The sequence below is a fragment of the Mercenaria mercenaria genome, chromosome 4 (assembly GCF_021730395.1).
Source record: "Mercenaria mercenaria strain notata chromosome 4, MADL_Memer_1, whole genome shotgun sequence".
Taxonomy (NCBI): Eukaryota; Metazoa; Mollusca; class Bivalvia; order Venerida; family Veneridae; genus Mercenaria; species Mercenaria mercenaria.
The window spans coordinates 66,321,663-66,345,135 of record NC_069364.1 but is presented as its reverse complement, the minus strand read 5'-3'; the positions used below and the strand labels follow the sequence as shown (position 1 = coordinate 66,345,135).

At 35.8% G+C, this 23,473-nt stretch overlaps 1 protein-coding gene across 1 annotated transcript in view; it reads left to right on the top strand.

The window, feature by feature from the left end:
- LOC123552941 (biotin--protein ligase-like) overlaps positions 1-21,650 on the top strand; it is a 40,848-nt gene extending 19,198 nt beyond the window's left edge. Inside the window, exons 4-13 of the mRNA XM_053541567.1 lie at positions 2,063-2,233; positions 2,757-2,910; positions 4,354-5,285; positions 6,009-6,188; positions 9,066-9,328; positions 9,978-10,045; positions 10,652-10,812; positions 11,951-12,065; positions 15,040-15,253; positions 15,987-21,650. Coding sequence (XP_053397542.1) covers positions 2,063-2,233; positions 2,757-2,910; positions 4,354-5,285; positions 6,009-6,188; positions 9,066-9,328; positions 9,978-10,045; positions 10,652-10,812; positions 11,951-12,065; positions 15,040-15,253; positions 15,987-16,158 — 2,430 coding nt within the window. The 3' untranslated portion in view covers positions 16,159-21,650. The remainder of the gene's footprint in view (positions 1-2,062; positions 2,234-2,756; positions 2,911-4,353; positions 5,286-6,008; positions 6,189-9,065; positions 9,329-9,977; positions 10,046-10,651; positions 10,813-11,950; positions 12,066-15,039; positions 15,254-15,986) is intronic.
- Positions 21,651-23,473: the final 1,823 nt, after the last annotated feature.

Genomic DNA, 23,473 nt, shown 5'->3' with positions numbered 1-23,473 from the left:
AAACAAAGGTAATATGAAAGTTTACTTAGATTTGCATTGTCAATAGTAACAGAATACTATGACCATACTGTGACAGCAATTGGGGGAGGTCATATATGACTGCTGTGTCAGCTCTGTAACTCTTGAACTGCTTGAAGGATTTCAAAGAAACTTGGCACAAATGTTCACCACACTGAGACGACGTGCAGAGCGCTTGTTTGGGATGACTAGCTTCAAAGTCAAGATCACACTTCGGAGTTAAAGGTCATATATGACTGCTGTGTCCACTCTGTAACTCTTGAACTGCTTGAAGGATTTCAAAGAAACTTGGCACAAATGTTCACCACACTGAGACAACGTGCAGAGCGCTTGTTTGGGATGACTAGCTTCAAAGTCAAGGTCACACTTCAGAGTGAAAGGCCATATAATATTATATGACTTTGCTGTGTCCGCTCTGTAACTCTTGAACTGCTTGAAGGATTTCAAAGAAACTTGGCACAAATGTTCACCACACTGAGGCGACATGCAGAGCACATGTTTTGGATGACTGGCTTCAAGGTCAAGGTCACACTTAGGGGTCAAAGGTCATATATGACTTTGCCTTGAGTATATTGCTATGCATTGCAGTGCTCTTGTTTTTATTTGGTAGATCCCGTTTTGTTCTCTTACAATAATCTTTTTTTAATTACTTCCCTTTTTTCTTACTGTAAATAGCTTATTTTGAAACTTTTTTGTTATTGGCAGTAAGGAAAACCCGAGACCACTTTTCTGTGGTACAACATGGATGGTACCACATGGATGGTACATCCAATTTTTAGATGTATTTTGACATAACTTTACCTGGTAAGAATTTTTTTGTGGACTTAGAAATTTTTATTTTTTAATTTCTGTTTTTTTTGTTCCTGTCCTTTGGGCTTCAATAGTCAAGTTCTTTAAATTTTGCTCCCATCCTCTGATGTAAGCCTTGGGCGTATATTGCCCCGCTTTGGGCGCTCTTGTTGTATTAGTAAAGTCAAGACTTTTTAAAGGGCAGTTGCGTGCATGGAATGTTTATTAACATGATTAAACTTACATTGCACAAGGGACGGCATAGCACGAATGCCAGTATAGGTTTAGGAGTGCTAAAAGTCATGTAAGGAACATCATTGCAGTTTAATCAGTTGTTTATTGTATACCTCAACACAATAACAATATTCAGTGTCTTAACTTACACATTAATACAGTGTCTTTAGGTATACAATACAGTCACTGTATTGTATACTTAAAGACACTGTATTGTGTAAATATTTTATGCTCTTAAGTGAAATACTGAAATTTATCAGGAAATTAAAATTGATATTTTCACTGTTTCAGACAGTAAAAAATATCATATTTATTGTTCTCTGGTACGGAACTACACTTGAATGCGAAAGAATATGAATTATAGATAATAGAAAATTTCTTGCAAAATACATTGTGTACTTCAGTAAAGATATAGATGTGTTGGAATAGTAACAGGATCATGAATATAATATTATACATTCTATAATGATAAAATGTAAAGAAGTCAGGAAACGTAATAGACCTAATTACTGTTTTTCTACAAAGATATCCTGATGTCATGACATTATGACATCATGATGCGATGCATGTGACGTTGCATGAACAAACTGGATATAATTTGGTTAAAACCATTTTAAAAAACATCAAATTAATAGAACATTTGTTTGTTCAGTGTAAGATCAAAATACATTTCACTTGCGAAGACCATAATTTACATTTTCACTCATGGCTGTGCCATTCTTGAAAATATTGCATTACAGTGTTCACTCTGTGACATATATTTTGATCTTACACTAAAACATTGAACAAATAGCCTCGAGGTATTGAATAAGTAGAATCACAGTATTGAATTAATTAAGACATTGTATTGTATAATGAAAGACACTGTATTGTACAAGTTACGACACTGTATTATATAAGCAAAGACACTGCATTTTATAAGTAAAATCATTGTATGGTATAAGTATAATCATTGTATTGTATAAAGAAAGATACTGTATTACAAGTGTAAGTATATACACTGTATTGTTGGTTGTTTCAGCAAATTGTGAACCTGAAAGATGATTGGACAGCATACTACAGACCACAGGGTGAATATGTGGAAGATGAAACTCATGAAGATATCATGTTATTGCTGGAAGCCAGAAGACCAACAAATGTTGATACTTTCCTCAAACATGAGCTGGAAGTGGCACCTGCAGAGAAAGTGCATGTAAGAGATCTTTGAATGTATAGTTTTTTACCCATAGCTAGAGATTGCTTCGTTTTACATTGGCTAGACTTCATAGGATGATTGTCTGTGGTCAGTAGATGACCCATATTGTTTTGGGATCTATAGATAAAAAAAATCAGGGTAATAGTGACCTTTAAACTGAAAATAGTTTCTGCTCATTAACTATTAAAAGAATGCTTTAGCCTAGTTGTCGAATGGTTTTGTATTCATCGAATGCTTTACAGGTTTGTAGCTTGTAGTCAGCAGATGACCATGGTTTTTACTGTGTTCATTTGGTCAAAAGGTCATAGAAAACAAGATTACATACCTACTTGCATCCAGCAGGTCATCATAGGGAGGGGGCATATGTGTTTTACAAACAGTTATTGTTTCTTAGGTATGTGATATTTGTGCTACTAGTATTACTTGCAATGATGATTCACTAATTAATTGAAAAAATATTAAAAAATGACCATTAAGATGTCCTTATCTGTGTAACTATGAAGAAAAGCACTTGTTTTAGATATTAGCTCATGGGGCAGCTGTGGCCTGGAAGTCTGGTACACCATTTGGTATTATTTTACACTGTACCTTAGATGAGTTTGTAACATTGGCCATGGCATTCTGTGAGGACCGCCTCACCATGGATGAAGATCTTGAAGTTAACTCTATCATGAGTAAGTTTTAAAGCTGCACACTTCTAGGTGTTCATTTGAATATTGAAATGTTCAAAACAAATTTTTGATATAATTGAAAGATAAAAAAATCATAAATCTGTACCATTTAAGCAAAGATCTTTAAAATAAGATAGAACTGTAACTCTTATAAGAAACAGATCAAAATCTCCCCAAGTATCACAATTACCAAATGAGATCTGTTTAATTGATTAAGAGTCTTTCTTAATTTAATAAATATCTAGGGGTCTGATAAATTAGTTTATGCGATACATGCTTCACAAGAAAATGGCCAAATAAGATCTTCATTTCAAAGTCTTGAAATACTTATTTGCAGATAATTACCATTTTTAGCTCATCTGATTTTTTGAAAAAAAATGATGAGTTATTGTCATCACTTGAGCGTTTGTCGGCGTCGGTGTCGGCGTCGGCGTCTGCGTCGGCGTTGCCTGGTTAAGTTTTATGTTTAGGTCAGCTTTTCTCCTAAACTATCAAAGCTATTGCTTTGAAACTTGGAATACTTGTTCACCATCATATGCAGACCCTGTATAGCAAGAAACATAACTCCATCTTGCTTTTTGCAAGATTTATGGCCCCTTTTGTACTTAGAAAATATCAGATTTCTTGGTTAAGTTTTATGTTTAGGTCAACTTTTCTCCTAAACTATCAAAGCTATTGCTTTGAAACTTAGAATACATGTCACCATCATAAGCAGACCCTGTACATCAAGAAGCATAACTCCATCTTGCTTTTTGCAAGAATTATTGCCCCTTTTGGACTTAGAAAATCAGTTTTCTTGGTTAAGTTTTATGTTTAGGTCAGCTTTTATCCTAAACTATCAAAGCTATTGCTTTAAAACTTGCAACTCTTGTTCACCATCATAAGCTGACCCTGTACAGCAAGAAACATAACTCCATCCTGCTTTTTGCAAGATTTATGGCCCCTTTTGGACTTAGAAAATATCAGATTTCTTGGTTAAGTTTTATGTTTAGGTCAACCTTTTCTCTTAAACTATCAAAGCTATTGCTTTGAAACTTGCAACACTTGTTCACCATCATAAGCTGACCCTGTACAGCAAGCAACATAACTCCATCCTGCTTTTTGCAATAATTATTGCCCCTTTTGGACTTAGAAAATCATTATCTTGGTTGAGTATTATGTTATTGAGTGTAAGTCAACTTTTCTCATAAACAATCAAAGCTATTGCTTTAAAACTTGCAACAGTTTTTCACCATCATAAGTGGACACTGTACATCAAGAAACATAACTCTATCCTGCTTTTTGCAAGAATGATGGCCCTTTTTAGACTTAAAAAATCATGGGTAGGACAATATTTCTATTATACAAAAAAAATCAGATGAGCGTCAGCACCCGCAAGGCGGTGCTCTTGTTTCCACTTAGGGAGCACCTTGTGAATCAGAACAATGCAGTTTACTTTACTTTTAGCTGTGAAGGTAGAGGGAAAATCTACAAGTCTTGTTCAGAATCAGGAGATTGACACAGATACAGTCACTGAAAGTGCCTTGAAACCAAACAGTATTCCTGCTGAAACTGACAGAAATGTCAATAATGCTGAAGATGACAACAGTATTGCTAAACAGTTGGAACATTTATTAGTGCCATCCTCTGAGCAGGATCAGTTAACTGAATTGTGGTCAAATGAGTCTTTAGCATCAAATTCTTCAATTGGTCGTACTTCTGAACTTCTCGATATGATTGACTCGGAAGCACGGGAAACTGAGACGCGTGCCGAAGAATCAATGATGGAAAGTGGGGCCGGAGAGGGGTTAAGTGATTTCGAACTCGCAGGCAGCTCAAGTAGTACTTCAGGGTCTCTTTCTCAGAGTTGGAGATTTGTTCGTCAGACCTCACTGGCAAAACCGCCAAATGTGCTAGTTTATGCAGGGAAGATAGACTCAGTGAGAAAATTTAACAAAGTAAAGAAAATCCTTGAACAGTGCTTAGATAACGAGTCATACGTAATATATCATTTAAAACACGAGGAAATAGAAACTACGCCATGGATCGAGAACACCATTCTGTTAGTTATTGCATCCAAGAAAAGATATGCAGACTCAAACGAGGCCTTCTTGAAATATTTCAAAGCGGGAGGAAAAATTCTTGGCTTAGGGAGCGGATTTGATCAAGAATTAGTCGGGCAAACAATGATTCGTAAGGAAAATTGGATTGTGAATCTAAACTATAAAAGTTGGTCTGACGTTTCTTTAATTTCTGGAATGTATGCTTATGACACAAATACTGTGGTAGTTGATGATAGTCGCGTTACAAAACTTGCTACGGACAAAAATGAAAACGTGCTTATCGTAAAAGTGAACCAAGAAACAAAAAGAAGTGCAGGCTCTGCTATTTTGTCTCAGGTAAGGATCTGTTTACATGTCAATAAAATTTGCTCAAGCATGTCTTAATCTCTAGCTTTTTGTAGAATACTATATTGTAAGAAAAATTATGTCAGAACACTCACCTAGTTTGCTCATTTAAATGACAACTCAAACTTAGTTATTGGAATGCTCTTGGTTAAATTTTAATGACACACAATATATCTGAAATTAGGAGACCTAGGTAAATATTTGTACAGATTCCTGGAATGGTATTAATGATGACTTACTTCCCTTAAATGGCTTAAATACCATTGAAAAATAGCATTAAACCCATATCAGATAAAATAACTAAAAGATCCATTAAAACTGTAGACACATTAAGTTCTATTAAATGACATTCTGCAAGAAATATACTTAATTATTATTTTTTTTTATTTCATGGCACAAAGTTTTGTGGTTTGGACCAAAGCAGATATTTCAGGGGTGTATGGGTTTTGGATTTTGACCTTTGGACATAAAATAAATGGGCATTTTACTTGCTTGTTTAATTTTGTGGATTGAATCAGCCATGAAATCCACAAAAAATATTCCCCCCACAGATCCTAATGATTTCACAGTACTTCGAAGGGTCATTATTATTCATTGGGACTATGTAGGGATCATACCACAAAATATTATTCTCACAGTTTGAAATGATTTCACAGTATCTCCCAAGTCACACAGAATCCTTATGTGTATTCTATGACTGCACTATTTTTACAGGTGTTGTTTGATAAGGATGCAGGGGATATGGGTGTGACACCAGAGATGTTTAACGCATTGAAGAAATCAAACACTGCTAGGTTTGAGATCCTAGGACAACTTCTCACCACCCTAGGATTAGAATGTAGTGCTAGCTCTCCACCAGTACTTACACCAGCTGTACTTGTTGCCAAAGAATCAGTAAGTTGATTTCCATGATCAGGGGTTCCACTAGACCTGAAAACCCAAGAGTCCCAGGACCCTTGGGCCCAAATTTTGAAGGGTCCTTTTCCAAAATACAGGAGTCCTGTCCAAACACGTCCATATAATTGACTATATTTTTTTTAGTAATACCAGGAAGGTCTAATACGTATCATTTGTTCCAGGTAATACGTAGATCTTTACCTAAGAAAACAATAAACCCAAGATCATGTTACAGCATAATAAAAATGTCAGTTTCAGGTCATATATTGTAAACTAATATTTATCAAAATTCATGTTATTTTGATTAGGTTTTTCTTCTATGTTTCATTTAATTTTTAATAACAGAACAGTGCTATAACAATATAAAAATGTATCCAAAATGTACTATCCGGATACTGTTACACTTTTGGAATGTCACCGGAAAGTAGTTTTTGCTCAGTTTACTTGCCAAACTAAGCTGAATCAGATATAGTTCCTCAAATAATTATGCTACTTATCATTAAAAACTGCATTGAAAGTCAGTTTTTTTCAAGGAATTTTGGAAATATGCATATGACATCGGGTGTAATTAGACTCGTGAACAGACATTCTAATCTTATTTTTGCTTTCAAAATTCATCAAAATTTGTGAAGTTTCTTGTTGAAATTACGGTATGATCACTAAGCAATGGTCTAATTTAAGGTTTGCATGAAAAAATCTTGCAGGGCACTTTTCACATGCTTGGTAATCAGCTGCTTACGATAATTTAATAATTGGCGCCTTTTTTGACTGTCCACAGGATCAATACGCTTTATCAATTAATTTCAACACTTCATTGATTCTTGTTACCTATGTGTACTCGCCGTGACGTAACTTGCTGATAAAAAAAATCAGCGAGGCATGTCTACAGGAGAAAGTGCAGGATTTAGCAGAAGATCAAAGACAGGAGGGCATGACGGCGAGTGTTTATTTTGGAATACACGTGTCTATCGTGGAAATAGTTTTACTGAAGGAAATGAATGATAAGAGAAAGGATTATCAAAGGAAAATGCCTCCGGGTCCCGAAGGACGCACAGGCAAGTATCATGCCGGGTCCTTTGAGCGTCTTTTGAAAATCTCCTGGGTCTGGACCCGGGGTCCTGGGTCAAATGGAACCCCTGATGATCTTGTTGATACCTGGCATAAAGCACTCAGGTTTCAGTTACGCAGAAATATTCAGAGTGTTAATTGTATTGCTGATGAAAATGGTCTACGTATTTTGTAATTTAGTTGCCTGCAAAATTGCTAATTGCTTGGTTGCATTTTATGCTTCCAGGCGATCTTTTTGTAGATTTGATGTTTCTTAGGTTTGAATGTTCATACCAAGGTCCATATAAAGATATTTCTTCAGAACTTTTTAGCTCACCTGTCACAAAGTGACAAGGTGAGCTTTTGTGATCGCGTGGCGTCCGTCGTCAGTGCGTGCGTGCGTAAACTTTTGCTTGTGACCGCTCTAGAGGTCACATTTTTCATGGGGTCTTTATGAAAATTGGTCAGAGTGTTCATCTTGATGATATCTAGGTCAAGTTCGAAACTGGGTCACGTACGGTCAAAAACTAGGTCAGTAGATATAAAAATAGAAAAACCTTGTGACCTCTCTAGAGGCCATATTTTTCATGAGATCTTCATGAAAATTAGTCAGAATGTTCACCTTGATGATATCTAGATCAAGTTTGAAACTGGGTCACGTACGGTCAAAAACTAGGCCAGTAGGTCTAAAAATAGAAAAACCTTGTGACTTCTCTAGAGGCCATATTTCTCAATGGATCTTCATGAAAATTGGTCAGAATGTTCACCTTGATGATATCTAGGTCAAGTTCGAAACTGGGTCACGTGGGGTCAAAAACTAGGTCAGTAGATTTAAAAATAAAAAAACCTTGTGACGTCTCTAGAGGCCATATTTTTCATGAGGTCTTCATGAAAATTGGTGAGAATGTTCACCTTGATGATATCTAGGTCAGGTTTAAAAGTGGGTCACGTGGGGTCAAAAACTAGGTAAGTAGGTCTAAAAATAGAAAAACCTTGTGACGTCTCTAGAGGCCATATTTCTCAATGGATCTTCATGAAAATTGGTCAGAATGTTTACCTTGATGATATCTGGGTCAAGTTTGAAACTGGGTCATGTGGGGTCAAAAACTAGGTCAGTAGGTCTGAAAATAGAATAACTTTGTGACCTCTCTAGAGGCCATATTTTTCATGGGATCTTCATGAAAATTGGTCAGAATGTTCATCTTGATGATATCTAGATCAAGTTCGAAACTGGGTCATGTGCGGTCAAAAACTAGGGCAGTAGGTCTAAAAATAGAAAAACCTTGTGATGTCTCTAGAGGCCATATTTCTCAATGGATCTTCATGAAAATTGGTGAGAATGTTCAGCTTGATGATATCTAGGTCAAGTTCGTAACTGGGTTATGTGCAGTCAAAACTAGGTCAGTAAGTTGAAAAATAGAAAAACCTTGTGACCTCTCTAGAGGCCATATTTTTCAAGAGATCTTCATCAAAATTGGTGAGAATGTTCACCTTGATGATAGCTGGGTCAGGTTTAAAAGTGGGTCACATGCCTTCAAAAGCTAGGTCAGTAGGTCAAATAATATTAAAACCTTTTGACCTCTCTAGAGGTCATATTTTTCAATGGATCTTCATGAAATTGGTCAGAATTTTTTATCTTGATGATATCTAGGTCACATGTGCTCAAAAACTTGGTCACTTTGTCAAATAATAGAAATAACGACGTCATACTCAGTTCAACACTGGGTCATGTGGGGATAGGTGAGCGATTCAGGACCATCATGGTCCTCTTGTTTATATAAACCAGCAAAAGAAATTATTTCCAATAATGTTAACATTTACTTTCAGAATTTGAAACACAACTTTTTGAAATCAATAGAGAACAGACTTTCATCAGGAGTTTTAAAATATGGCACGCAGAGCCTGCAATTCACAACAGATGACAGTTCACCTGCTGAGGAAAATCTACTTCCAGTTCTCACAGAGGAGAGTGAACCATTTATGAAGAACTTCAACCAGGGAGAGTACTGTGGTAACTTGAAAAGTAGGATTCTGGGAAATACTGTGATCTATGTGGATGTGATCCCGACAACCATGACACTGCTGGATGGGTAAAATACTTTCCTTTATGATATGAAAATAAGCATCATCATAAGTTTTTATTTTTCAGAATTTGAATATTTACCAAAAAGAAATATCAAAATTTGTGTTACAGGTTGAGATGCAAATCCACTATCTATAATAAATAGTTGATATCTATTCTTTTACTAGTAAATTTAAGCCATAGTCTGAGATTGCAAGCATATTCTAGAAATGTAAATAATGATCATTCATTACTTATTTTTCTCAAAAAACACTTGGAAACAGTTGGAAATGAAAGTTTTGTTTGGTGTATTTTGATATGGGTCTTACAAAGGTTAATAAGAAGAACACTGTCACAAGAGAAAAGAGGAATACATGTTCAGGTGGAGTTTATGTATTGGATAAAATGACTTGTGTTTAGCAAGTTTTTTTATGCATGAATTTTAAGGTCAGAATATTCCATCCAGCTTGTGTATGGAAGGTTGATGATTCTTTCAAGGTGCTTGCTCATGATTAAATAAGGATGGGAGGGACACCTGATGTCTTCTTCTGCCATGAAATGTTAGAAAGACTTTACATGACCTATAACTTTGATGGTATGTTGTTAAACCAGCAGCAATACAGTCAGGATATCTTTAAAGTTGTCAAATTGATGTAGGTCAGTCTTTCTATTTATAGATTGATGTTCTCAGTTCCTGAAACTACTGGCCTAATAGCTATAGCCAGACAGCAAACACAGGGTGTAGGTGAGCAATAAAATATACTCTTCTGTTGAACTGTTTGGTAAGAAATTACATTCTCTATTTTCCATGTTTTTGAAAATATATTTGATTATGTAACTGTAACTTCTGTGACATAGTGTTTTGGACTGCAGATACTACAATGTAGTTTAGCTGCTTTCATGATTCCAACATGCAACTGTGTTACTCTACCCTTTCAAATCTAGTATATCAGTCCAGAATTATTACTGATGTAGAAGAATTTAAAGCCCATACTTGACTTAGTTTGATATGTGCCTGTGTCTGTAGTGTTCAATGATATAAAATCATCTGAGATAGTTGCATCTTTTTTATTTTTGAATGGATTGTGAAGGAACTTCTTGATAGTTTCATAAATTACGACTTGCACTTTAGCCAAGTAGGGCTTGTATAGACTGGGATAGTATTTATCTCTCACTGGTTTTTGTGACTTACATAATCGGAATTACTAGTATACCGTCTACCCCTGTACCACTGTACATCCTGTCTGAGACAGTTTTGCATTCAGTTATTTTAGGGAAATATATTATAGAAGATATATTTATTTAGGTCTCATTAAGTAAAGGATGCTTCTTGGATGCCAATATATTGCAGGTAGAGGAGGAAACAGTTGGTTGAGCCCTATTGGGTGCGCCATGTTCTCGTTACATGTCAAGTTACCAGTAGACAGTAATCTTGGCAAGGCTGTGTCCTATCTTCAACACATAACCTCCCTCGCTGTTGTGTACAGTGTGTGTACACTGGAAGGATATCAGGTAGGGTTTCTCTCATCAAAATACAAAATGGACAATATTCTCAGCAAAACTGTGTCCTTTTTCAACTAATATCTTTCCTCACTGTTGTGTACAGTGTGTGTGAAAATGAATAGTATCAGTTAAGTATCTAGAGTCTACACTGCCAAACTCATTTCAGACAGAAATCTCAGCAAGGCTGTATCATTTCTTGCATACCAGGCCTGGATTTTCAGTGACCTCACCAGTGCTGGTAAACTCCATCTTACACCCCAGTGTGTAGGATGACTCTAGTGCTCTAAATGACATGTAACGAAATACACCCGTATAGTAGATTTGTGTAGTAATTATATTGATTTTACGTAAAACCAAATAAAATCAAATACCTTGATAGTTCCTCTTTGTTCCTTATGATATATTTCCCAATTCAAAAAATGTTATTTTATGGAAAAAAACATAGTTTTACTGCAGATGGTAATATTAAGCCTGTACTATTTACCTTGCTTTTGTCTTTGTAACATTATGACATACTTCTTTTTTAGTGACATAAAGTTCCCGCACTTTGTAAATGCACTACTGTAAAAAAAGTGCCATAAGAAAGTCTTTTGTTTGAATTTATTTTTGCTATTATTTATTGAATATGGCATTCTAGAAAAAGATTGTAGGTGCAGGTGGAAATATCCAGCTTTTGGGTAAATGAGAGCGTCGTTAACCCAAAACATTTACCACCGAGCTGGATATTCCCGTCTGCACCTACCACCAGTAAAAGAATGTTATAATGTTCAACACATAACCTCATTAATGGTGTTGTGCTATGTGTGTAAACAGGAAGGGTACCAGGAAGGTACCTACTTTTCACTGTCAGACTACTGGCAGACTGTAATCTCAGCAACAGTTTAATATGCTCATAATTTGGGAATATTATCATCAATATTCTACATGGCCAGCCAACAGTTTTGAAAAGTACAAATTTTCTGCTTCAAAAAATATCTGATTTTGCAACTTATTCAGTTTAAACATGGAGAAATTGCAGTTTTTACTGCATTTCTACATCAGTGTGTAACATTAAACTTTTAAATGAATATTTTATCTTGAAAATATAATCTAAAAAGCAGGTCATGTTATGAGACTGAGATAAGCTGTATTTAAATGTTTTTTGTAGGACATTGACCTGAGACTGAAGTGGCCAAATGACATTTACTATGGCCGTGAGATGAAACTTGGTGGTGTTATCGTAAAGTCAACATTCATGGATGGCATGGTACATGCTACGATTGGTAAGAAAAAACTAAGGATAACAGTATTTTCTGTTCATTTTGGGAAATGGTAATTCTGCACCCATAAAAGCATGTGATATGCGTAGAACCTACAACCATAATCACATGCTTTTTGTGTTACATTATTAGAATGCAAAAATGTTTTGACTTTAATTACTTTAATATCTGGCATGGAGGTAAAACATGCCATTAAGTCTGTCACATTTTTGGTTTTGGATACCAGACATACAGGTTGAGAAGTTCCATAGCAGCTCTCCTAGTTTATATTGTTTTAAAGTATTGTTCATTTGAAATAATTAGCTTGTCCGATTTTTGGAGAGAAAAAAATGCAGGGTATTGTAGTCACTTGATTGTCAGTTTGGTTAAAATTTTTGTTTAGGTCCACCTTTTCGCAGTAAAATATTAGAACTACAGCTTTGAAACTTGCACATTTATTTATCATCTTAAGATGACTGAGTAGGCCAAGAACCATAACTCTTAATATGCATTTTGTCAGAATTATGGCCTTTTTTGTACTTAAAAAATTTGATTTTCTTCATAAAATTTTTTGTTTAGGTCCACTTTTTTCCCAAAAACTATAAGAGCTGTAGCTTTGAAACTTTGCACATTTGTTTATCATCATTAGTGAGAAAATAGACCAAGAACCATAACTCTAACCTACACTTTGTCAGAATTATAGCCCTTTTTATACTTAGAAAATTTGGATTTTTTGGTTAAATTTTTTGTTTATGTCCACTTTACTTGAATACTTTATGAACACAAGCTTTGAAACTTTGCAGACTTGTTACCCAACCTTAAGTTAGTAAGTAGGTCATGAGCCATAAGTCTGATATGCATTTTGTCTGAATTATGGCCTTTTATGTACCTAGAAATTTTGAATTTATTTTTTTAGGTCCACTTTTCTTGAATTCTATAAAAGCTATAGCTTTGAAACTTTGTACACTTGTATATTATCAATATGTTAGTATATAGGTCAAGAACTATATCTCTCTTCTGCATTTTGTTAGATTATTGGCCTCTTTAACATACAAAATCAGTATTTCTTGGTTGTTTTTTGTTTAAGTTCACTTTTCTGGAATACTTACTATAGCTTTGAAATTCATATAAATTTTGTCATCAATTAAGATGAGTTAGAAGGCTAAGAACAGTGGCTCTTTTCTTAGATATTGCCCAGCACCAGGTCCTACAGATGAGCGATGGCATCTGCAGGCCGTGCTCTTGTTTTTAGCTCACCTGTCACAAAGTGACAAGGTGAGCTTTTGTGATCGCGTGGCGTCCGTCGTCCGTGCGTCCGTCCGTCAGTCCGTCCGTAAACTTTTGCTTGTGACCACACTAGAGGTCACATTTTTCATGGGATCTTTATGAAAGTTGGTCAGAATGTTCATCTTGATGATATCTAGGTCAAGTTCGAAACTGGGTCACATGCAGTCAAAAACTAGGTCAGTAGATCTAAAAATAGAAAAACCTTGTGACCTCTCTAGAGGCCATATTTTTCATGAGATCTTCATGAAAATTGGTCAGAATGTTCACCTTGATGATATCTAGGTCAAGTTCGAAACTGGGTCACGTGGGGTCAAAAACTAGGTCACTAGGTCTAAAAATAGAAAAACCTTGTGACCTCTCTAGAGGCCATATTTTTCGTGAGATCTTCATGAATATTGGTCAGAATGTTCACCTTGATGATACCTAGGTCAAGTTCGAAACTGGGTCACGTGGGGTCAAAAACTAGGTCACTAGGTCTAAAAATAGAAAAACCTTGTGACCTCTCTAGAGATCATATTTTTCATGAGATCTTCATGAGTATTGGTCAGAATTTTCACCTTGATGATACCTAGGTCAAGTTCGAAACTGGCTCACGTGGGGTCAAAAACTAGGTCAGTAGGTCTAAAAATAGAAAAACCTTGTGACCTCTCTAGAGGCCATATTTCTCAATGGATCTTCATGAAAAATGGTCAGAATGTTCACCTTGATGATATCTAGGTCAAGTTTGAAACTGGGTCACGTACAGTCAAAAACTAGGTCAGTAGGTCTGAAAATAGAAAAACTTTGTGACCTCTCTGGAGGCCATATTTTTCATGGGATCTTTATGAAAATTGGTCAGAATGTTCATCTTGATGATATCTAGGTCAAGTTCGAAACTGGGTCACGTGCGGTCAATAACTAGGTCAGTAGATCTAAAAATAGAAAAACCTTGTGACCTCTTTAGAGGCCATATTTTTCAAGAGATCTTCATGAAAATTGGTCAGAATGTTGACCTTGATGATATCTAGGTCAAGTTTGAAACTGGGTTACGTGCGGTCAAAAACTAGGTCAGTAGGTCTAAAAATAGAAAAATCTTGTGATGTCTCTAGAGGCCATATTTCTCAATGGATCTTCATGAAAATTGGTGAGAATGTTCATCTTGATGATATCTAGGTCAAGTTCGTAACTTGGTCATGTGCGGTCAAAAACTAGGTCAGTAGGTCGAAAAATAGAAAAACCTTGTGACATCTCTAGAGGCCATATTTTTCACGAGATCTTCATGAAAATTGGTGAGAATGTTAACCTTGATGATATCTAGGTCAAGTTTAAAGGTGGGTCACATGCCTTCAAAAACTAGGTCATTAGGTCAAATAATAGAAAAACCTTGTGACCTCTCTAGAGGTCATATTTTTCAATGGATCTTCATGAAAATTGGTCAGAATTTTTTATCTTGATGATATCTAGGTCACATGTGCTCAAAAACTAGGTCACTATGTCAAATAATAGAAATAACGACGTCATACTCAGTTCAACACTGGGTCATGTGGGGGAAAGGTGAGCGATTCAGGACCATCATGGTCCTCTTGTTGATATATAATACTGACAGATAACGTGTTAGCAAATAGCTGAAAATTTAAACTTTGTTTTGCTATTTGTGGGAAGTATTATTCTGCACTTTGGTATAGTTTATTTCTATACTTTCCTAAATTTTCCAGTAATATTGTTATTACAGGGTGTGGATTTAATGTTGATAACAGCAACCCAACCATCTGTATTAATGACCTCATACAGCTGCATAATCGTCAGGAGGGTACGAGTCTCCCTGCATGTACCTCAGAACAGCTGATTGGTCGGACTGTCACGTGCATAGAGAATCTCATTGATGAGTTCCAGACAGAAGGGGCGGAAAGCTTCAAACAGAAATACTATGAGAAGTGGCTTCATAGGTAAAAATTAGGAGTAATGTTAACATGCAGTTAGATATTGATGGATAGAACTTACAGGAAAACAAAGACTTGTTTAGAAAAAAAGTAAGAAAGTGTTATCTTGTAAATCTTAAATTTTGGAAGTGTGGAAATCTTTTAAAATATCATTGCACAAGATGTTCCTAGTCAGTTTTGAATCTTACTACAAGATATGATAAATCGTTCACCATCAATAGCTGACCCTGTACAGCAAGAAACATAACTCCATCCTGCTTCTTGCAAGAATTATGGCCCCTTTTGAACATAGAACTTATCAGATTTCTTGGATAAGTTTTGCGTTTAGGTCAACTTTTCTCCTTAACGGTCAAAGCTATTGCTTTAAATTTATGAGCAGTTATTTGCCATTAAAAGTTGACTCTGCACAGCAAGTACCGTAACTCTACATTGCTTTTTGCAAGAATCATGACCCCTTTTGGACTTGATTAAGTTTTGTGTTAAGGTCAGCTTTTCTACTAAACTATCAAAGCTATTGCTTTAAAACTTGCAACCTTGTTCATCATCAAAACCTGACTCTGTACATCAAGAAACATAACTCCATCCTGCTTTTTGCAAGAATTATGGCCGCTTTTGGACTTAGAAAATATCAGATTTCTTGGTTAAGTTTCTGTTATTAAGAGACAAAAAAATCAGATGAGCGTCTGCACCCATAAGGCGGTGTTCTTGTTTAACAATATTAGCATTACGTATATTTCAGCAACAGTAAAGTTAATCTTCAATCAGAAGGTAACGCAGAAGTGCAAATCATCGGTTTAGATGAGTATGGATATTTGCTGGTGGAGACAGCTGATGGTGTGAAGATTAGCGTACAGCCTGATGGAAACTCGTTTGACATGATGAAAAATCTGATCAGTATGAAAACAAGATAGTTTGCTCTGATGGGTTATATAGAATTAGAATATAAAAAAAAAATAGCTGAACATGTCTGCCAGTTAGACAGCAGCTGAAACTCCCACATATAGAAATTGACTTCATAAATTGTCTCAAGTTTGCAGTGTGTGCCATCCCTATAATCAGATTTATACTTTTACACCTGTCAAAATTGTTTAAAATTGTGTTTGATTTCACAGAATTGGTAAAGATATTTCACTGAGGTTTCTGAGTGCTGTGAGCATATTCTAAGTTAGATGAGTAAAACAGAACAGTGTTCTGAAATGTTTGGAACATGTGCAGACTATTCTCGATTATACCTGGTGCATGCAGAATGGTCATAAGATAAAGTACAGCTACATTAGAAAGTCTTGTTTTGGTTCCTGTCCTCTATGGATGCCTACAATAAGACTGGGAACCAGAGTAAACAGTGTTCTGTATTAATCTTTAGACAAAAATATTGAGAAGGTTGTTCTGAAATTTAATAGCACCATTCAAAATTGTGAATGGAATAACACCCATTTTTTTTTGTGAAACTTTTACAGCGAGGTTGGTTTTGAAGAACATTTATCTTTTAAGACATTTTTATGTAAAAAAAACAAAACAAAACCCATAAATGTAGTCATTGATAAGTTTGGGAATGTATTACTAGTATATATTTTTTGTAATTACAAGAATATAGTAAAATGTCATATATTTATTATGATCATAATTAGTTTTATACTTTGTGTGTTCATTATGAAAACATGTGATTGAACCTTAAAAAATAAAATATATGAGCCGAATCATGAGAAAACCAACATAGTCGCTCTGCAACCAGCATGGATCCGGTCAGCTGTTCGCTTTCAAAGCCTATTGCAATTAGAGAAATTGTTAGTGAACAGCATGGATCCTGACCAGACCGTGCGGATGCGCAGGCTGTTCTGGATCCATGCTGGTCGCAAAGCCACTGTGTTGGTTTTCTCATGGCGCGGCTCAATTATTAGGATTGTTATATGCTTGTGTTTCATGTTATTAAGGTTGATTTATTGCACTAAATAATGCAAATTGCAGACAGTGTAGAGAAGGTATGTTTGCAGCAAATTTGGCTTACATCAGAAAATATATATTTTGAAATTTTTTTTTACATATGTGCAAGGTAATTCCATTCATTACCACAAAGTTGGGTGTATATTTATGTCTCCCCCAGGAGACATATTGTTTTTGCCCTGTCTGTCCGTCCGTCTGTCCATCCGTCCTTCCGTCCGTCAGTCCGTACGTACGTCACACTTCATTTCCGAGCAATAACTGGAGAACCATTTGACCTAGAACCTTCAAACTTTATAGGGTTGTAGGGCTGCTGGAGTAGACGACCCCTATCGTTTTTGGTGTCACTCTGTCAAAGGTCAAGGTCACAGGGGCCTGAACATTGAAAACCATTTCCGATCAATAACTAGAGAACCACTTGACCCAGAATGTTGAAACTACATAGGATGATTGGTCATGAAGAGTAGATGACCCCTATCAATTTTAGGGTCACTTCGTCAAAGGTCAAGGTCACAGGGGCCTGAACATTGAAAACTATTTCCGATCAATAACTAGAGAACCACTTGACCCAGAATGTTGAAACTTCATAGGATGATTGGTCATGAAGAGTAGATGACCCCTATCGATTTTTTGGTCACTTTGTCAAAGGTCAAGGTCACAGGGGCCTGAACATTGAAAACCATTTCCGATCAATAACTAGAGAACCACTTGACCCAGAATGTTGAAACTTCATAGGATGATTGGTCATGAAGAGTAGATGACCCCTATTGATTTTTTGGTCACTTTGTCAAAGGTCAAGGTCACAGGGGCCTGAACATGGAAAACCATTTCCAATCAATAACTAGAGAACCACTTGACCCAGAATGTTGAAACTTCATAGGATGATTGGTCATGAAGAGTAGATGACCCCTATCGATTTTGGGGTCACTTTGTCAAAGGTCAAGGTCACAGGGGCCTGAACATTGAAAACCATTTCCGATCAATAACTAGAGAACCACTTGACCCAGAATGTTGAAACTTCATAGGATGATTGGTCATGAAGAGTAGATGACCCCTATCGATTTTGGGGTCACTTTGTCAAAGGTCAAGGTCACAGGGGCCTGAACATTGAAAACCATTTCCGATCAATAACTAGAGAACCACTTGACCCAGAATGTTGAAACTTCATAGGATGATTGGTCATGAAGAGTAGATGACCCCTATAGATTTTTTGGTCACTTTGTCAAAGGTCAAGGTCACAGGGGCCTGAACATGGAAAACAATTTCCAATCAATAACTAGAGAACCACTTGACCCAGAATGTTGAAACTTCATAGGATGATTGGTCATGAAGAGTAGATGACCCCTATCGATTTTGGGGTCACTCCATCAAAGGTCAAGGTCACAGGGGCCTGAACATTGAAAACCATTTCCGATCAATAACTAGAGAACCACTTGACCCAGAATGTTGAAACTTCATAGGATGATTGTACATGCAAAGTAGATGACCCCTATTGATTTTGGGGTCACTCCATTAAAGGTCAAGGTCACAGGGGCCTGAACATTGAAAACCATTTCGGTCAGTAACTTGAGAACCACTTGACCCAGAATGATGAAACTTCATAGGATGATTGGTCATGCAGAGTAGATGACCCTTTCGCTCCTGACCCCTATTGACTTCTTGCCTATAGGACTTTGCATTGGGGGAGACATGCGCTTTTTTACAAAAGCATTTTCTAGTTTTTCATTGTTATCCCCTATCATAAATGGAGAGTTATAGATTTGGTGTTGTACCTCTGGCTGTTTGTCTCTATGTGGGTCCATCCCTCTAAAATTGAAACTGTTGTAATTTAACAGTATTTTAGCTAGAATCACTGAACCTCACATAATTACTGATTAGCTCACAATTAGCATTATCCTTTTGATCTAGTAAAAGCACAGTTTACCCCTTAATTTGGTTAAAAAAGGGATTTTTTTTATTGTTGTTGAGTTATCTATTGATGAATCATCCTGAAATATTTCACAAAACAAAAAATTAATGTAGATCACTATAGTGCAGTTGCAGAGGTGCAGATTTCATCAGGATCACTTAAGTAACTTTAGAGTAATTGCCCTTTAATTGTTTAACAATCCATAAATCCCCACATAAAGTAATCCATTGATGAATCTTCACGAAATTTATACAAATATAGATCACTATAGGGCGGTGGTACATGCACATCTTTCATCATGATCTCAGGAGTATCTGCACAGTTATCACCCTTGAATTGTTTTAAAATTCATAAATCCCCACAAAACAAAGAAAACTGTTGATAGATCTTCATGAAACTTCACTGTAGGGTGGTGATGCATGCACAATTTCCATCATGATCTCTTCAGTAACTGCAGAGCTATTGTGCCCTTTAATTATTATATCTTTCAAAATACTCCTCTCATTAAAAAAAGAACCTATTTAGAGGGGAGATTTAAATTCATTTGCTTGTTTCAAATTTTATTTTACATGCAAATAGGATCGATGCACTTTTAAATTATCTGTTCGCCCTCTCTCATCTTGCATCAAGAAGTCATATGTTTATTTATTAAATGAGGCAGTGTTCTCTGTGATGATTGATTGAACACAATATGGCAAACTCAAGCTCCGATTCAAAAAGAGAAGTTATCTGTTACTTGCAGGGAACAGGTTAATCCTTGTCAGGAATCCAGAGCTTGGGTTAACTTAACAAAGTACCTTACTGAAATTTTGTTGAAAAAAGTGTTAAACTCAACAAAATGAACATTCTTGTACTAAAATGCACAATATGTCAGGTCAGTTTTATTACTCTGATTTTCATAAAATGGTTAGCTTTAATGCCTTGTCTAACAATGCCTTAAAGTGTGGTTGTGAAATTGCTGATTTTTTTTACGTCAATAAAAAGTAAAAGAGTAAAAGAATAGGAACGACTGTCTTACCCTTGCATGAGTGTAACAGGTGACTAAGATAAAGTTCTGCTGTATCTCTGTGATTTCAGCAGTATAAACATTAATTTCAGACCTTTTATTAAATTTTGTATTTCAGTGTAGTGTATTTCAATGTGTGAAACCAAAACTATTCAACACCATATAGCCTGTGCTATGTTGGTATGCAATTTAAACCCAAGTCAACATGTCTATGGTTTTGAGCCCTGCCTTGGTCATTGTGTGAGGGTCCCATCCAGCTGGCATGTGGAGAGCAGATGGGCCTCTTCCACTATCATTAAAGGCGGAAAGTCGTCGAAAGACAAAAGCTGTACCAATATAGGGAGGTCACTCTTTACACCTAATTATCTAAATGAAACTTCCTTTCCTTTGACTTAATGTCAAAGATAATTGTTATATACTGTGAAATTATTTTTATTTTGCGTAGGACGAATTTTCACATATTTCGCGCTAGGACAGATGCGCAAATTAAAGACCGCGCTATAATTATTTTTTAATTTTATTTTATTTCTAAAATAGAAACGCGCAAATTAAAGCCCACGCAAAACAGTCCTTTTTCACATTTACGCGAAATTTCATGCCAGCAAATTTAAATGATTTCACAGTAATGCCATGAAAATGTGGCACCTTTTTTGTTTATTTTTGCTGTGGTGTGTTTTATTTTTTATACCTCACTTTTTAAAGTATTTTCTATGATTTCTATAATATATGCATTATTTAAAACATTTATGCAGAATTACCACCAACATCTATCGGCTGCTACAATAAGCATGGTAAACTTTGTGTGTATACTGAAATTTAGAATTTGTTTATTGTAGTAAAATGGTCATGATTGAAATTTCAGTATTATGAAATGTATGTATGTTTGATGTGATATGTTTATGCATAATATTAGGGATGAGGGAATGATTTAGTTTACACATATATGTTCAATATTTATGTGCTGACTTATTATTTTGCTTTCATTTATGTGTGTAGAGGATCATTATGCATAGTAGAAAAAGGATTAGATAAATTACTATGAAATCATATAATGTTGTGGGCGTACTGTTTTATGGTTTTGATTCAAAAGAGATGTTTTTCGGAGGGTCCTCTGTGGCCGAGTGGTTAAGGAAGTTTGTTGGTTCAACGCAGGCGCCTGCCCATTATGAAATAATACAAGGAGGGGCACCTGGGGTCTAAATCCTCCGCCATCAAAGCTGGAAAGTTGCTAGATTACCTATAATTGTGATGGTGCGACAATAAACCAAACAAAAACAAAAAAGCTGAGGTATTTTTAAGATACAAATTCATTGAATTCTACTTTTGAACAAGAAAAGATTTTGTGTAACTAACATGTTTGTTGGGATTAAATTTCCTGGATTGGATTAACGACAAAATCCTTGAAAATTAGTCCCACTAGAATATTAATGATTTCACAGTGATATTGCCTCACATCATGCGTTATAGTGTATAAACTTCTGAAACAGTTTTTTACATGAGCCTTATCAACATGTTTGTCTAAATTCTTTGAAATAAAATGTTATAACTTGGTCACCCTACCTGTTTTATAAACTATGCAACCAAAATCTGGTGTATGTCTGTGCATGTATAAATAACTGTTGTAAAATTGTAGAAATCTACATTTAGGAGCATTTTAAGATAGATGCTGAAATAGATCTACCTCTGCCTATAAATCAAAGACAATCCTTCATGTTAGTATCTGTTGAATTAGATAAGCTGTGCCAAGTAAAACATGGCCATAATAATGCTGTTTTGTAATGTTTGTCAAAGTTTTGTGGTGATCAATGATCCTTTCAAACCCATTTTTTTTAAGTATTGGAATATAGAATAATAAATGTAGCAGATAAACTTTTCAGTCACTCCAAAAACTTGTCAAGGCTGTTGAGAAATAAACTGAGTTTGATATGGAGAAATCATTTAACCTTAACCCTGCTGACCTTCTGTAATGGACTGGTCCTTCATTCAATTTGGGCAGAACCATTTATCATTTGAAGGAGTGTTCACTGAAAATTTACTAACTGAATGGCGAACAGTGCAGATCAAGATCAGACTGCATGGATGTGCAGGCTGATCTTGGTCTGCACTGGTTGCAAAGGCAGAATCACTTGCCACCAGCAGGCATAAGGTTAATTTAGTGGCATAAAATTTTGTGGTTTGAACCAAAATGAATATTTCGTGGATAGTGTAACGCGGCGCTTTGCCACTGTCACAAGGGATCCGTCCGGGCCTGGCTTTTGGCTAAGTTGTATTATTAATGATATGGAAGGGAACTCATAATCGAGACATTTAACATTTAACAATTTTATTAACTGTAAAACTGTAACCAAATTCTATGTAAGTTTCAGATATATATGTAAATATGTTTGGTAAGTCTATGTTGGTAGTTAAATAATGATATTTTATCGAGGTAGTGTCATTAAAGTTCCTGTACTGCTACAGTTTCAATTTCAGTAATAATTCTGATGTTCGAATGTTATGGTATAATTATTCCTAAAATCTTATGAGTCTCTCACACTTTAAAATATCATATAATCTGTCCAGCTCATGAAATCGTCTATTACTATCTATAACACTTTTACGGTAGACTCTGGTATTATTGAGTACACTGTCAATAAAGTCTTCAACGGTAGTTACGGTTTCAGGAACTCAAGTGTTTATGCCAATGGTGATTTTGGTTGCTATGCAAGTCCGTTACACAAGATATCAGGTTGTCCGGTTATTTATTGTTGGAAACGTCTTAAGCCTTATCAGAACCCAATGTGCTGATGAGCGTTCCAGTGGATTATAGACGTCAATGAGAAGAGTCTAATGTACAGTTTTGTAACTCAGCCTTTACTGTCGCTGTAAGTTTAAATGGTACCACGCTTTGAGAAAGTTGGGTAGTCCCTGACGGTAATAAATGACTGTTCAAGAGCACTGAATATACTGAAGTATAGACTGTTTGGTAAAAATGGCACAGTTCTTTGAAAGTTGGTGTAATGTCACTGACGATATTGAAGTTCTGACTATATGGTAATAAACATCAGCCCGCTATGTTATACTGACGGTGTGGTAGAACTGACTAAAGGTAGGATGGCACAGCTCTTTGGAAATAGGTGTAATCACTGACGGTATTTTAGAATGACACCAATACTATAAAGCACTGACGGTCTAGTACCAAAACACAAAGACTATTATGATGGTTTGGTACTCAGACGGAGCTATAGGATATCACAACTCTTTTTAAACAAGTGTAATCACTTACGGTAATAAAGCACTGACGGCACTGGTTCTGTAGAATGACACATTTATGATATTACTGGCGGTAATAAACACAGCACACTGGAATATATTATTAACACTGACGGTAAGG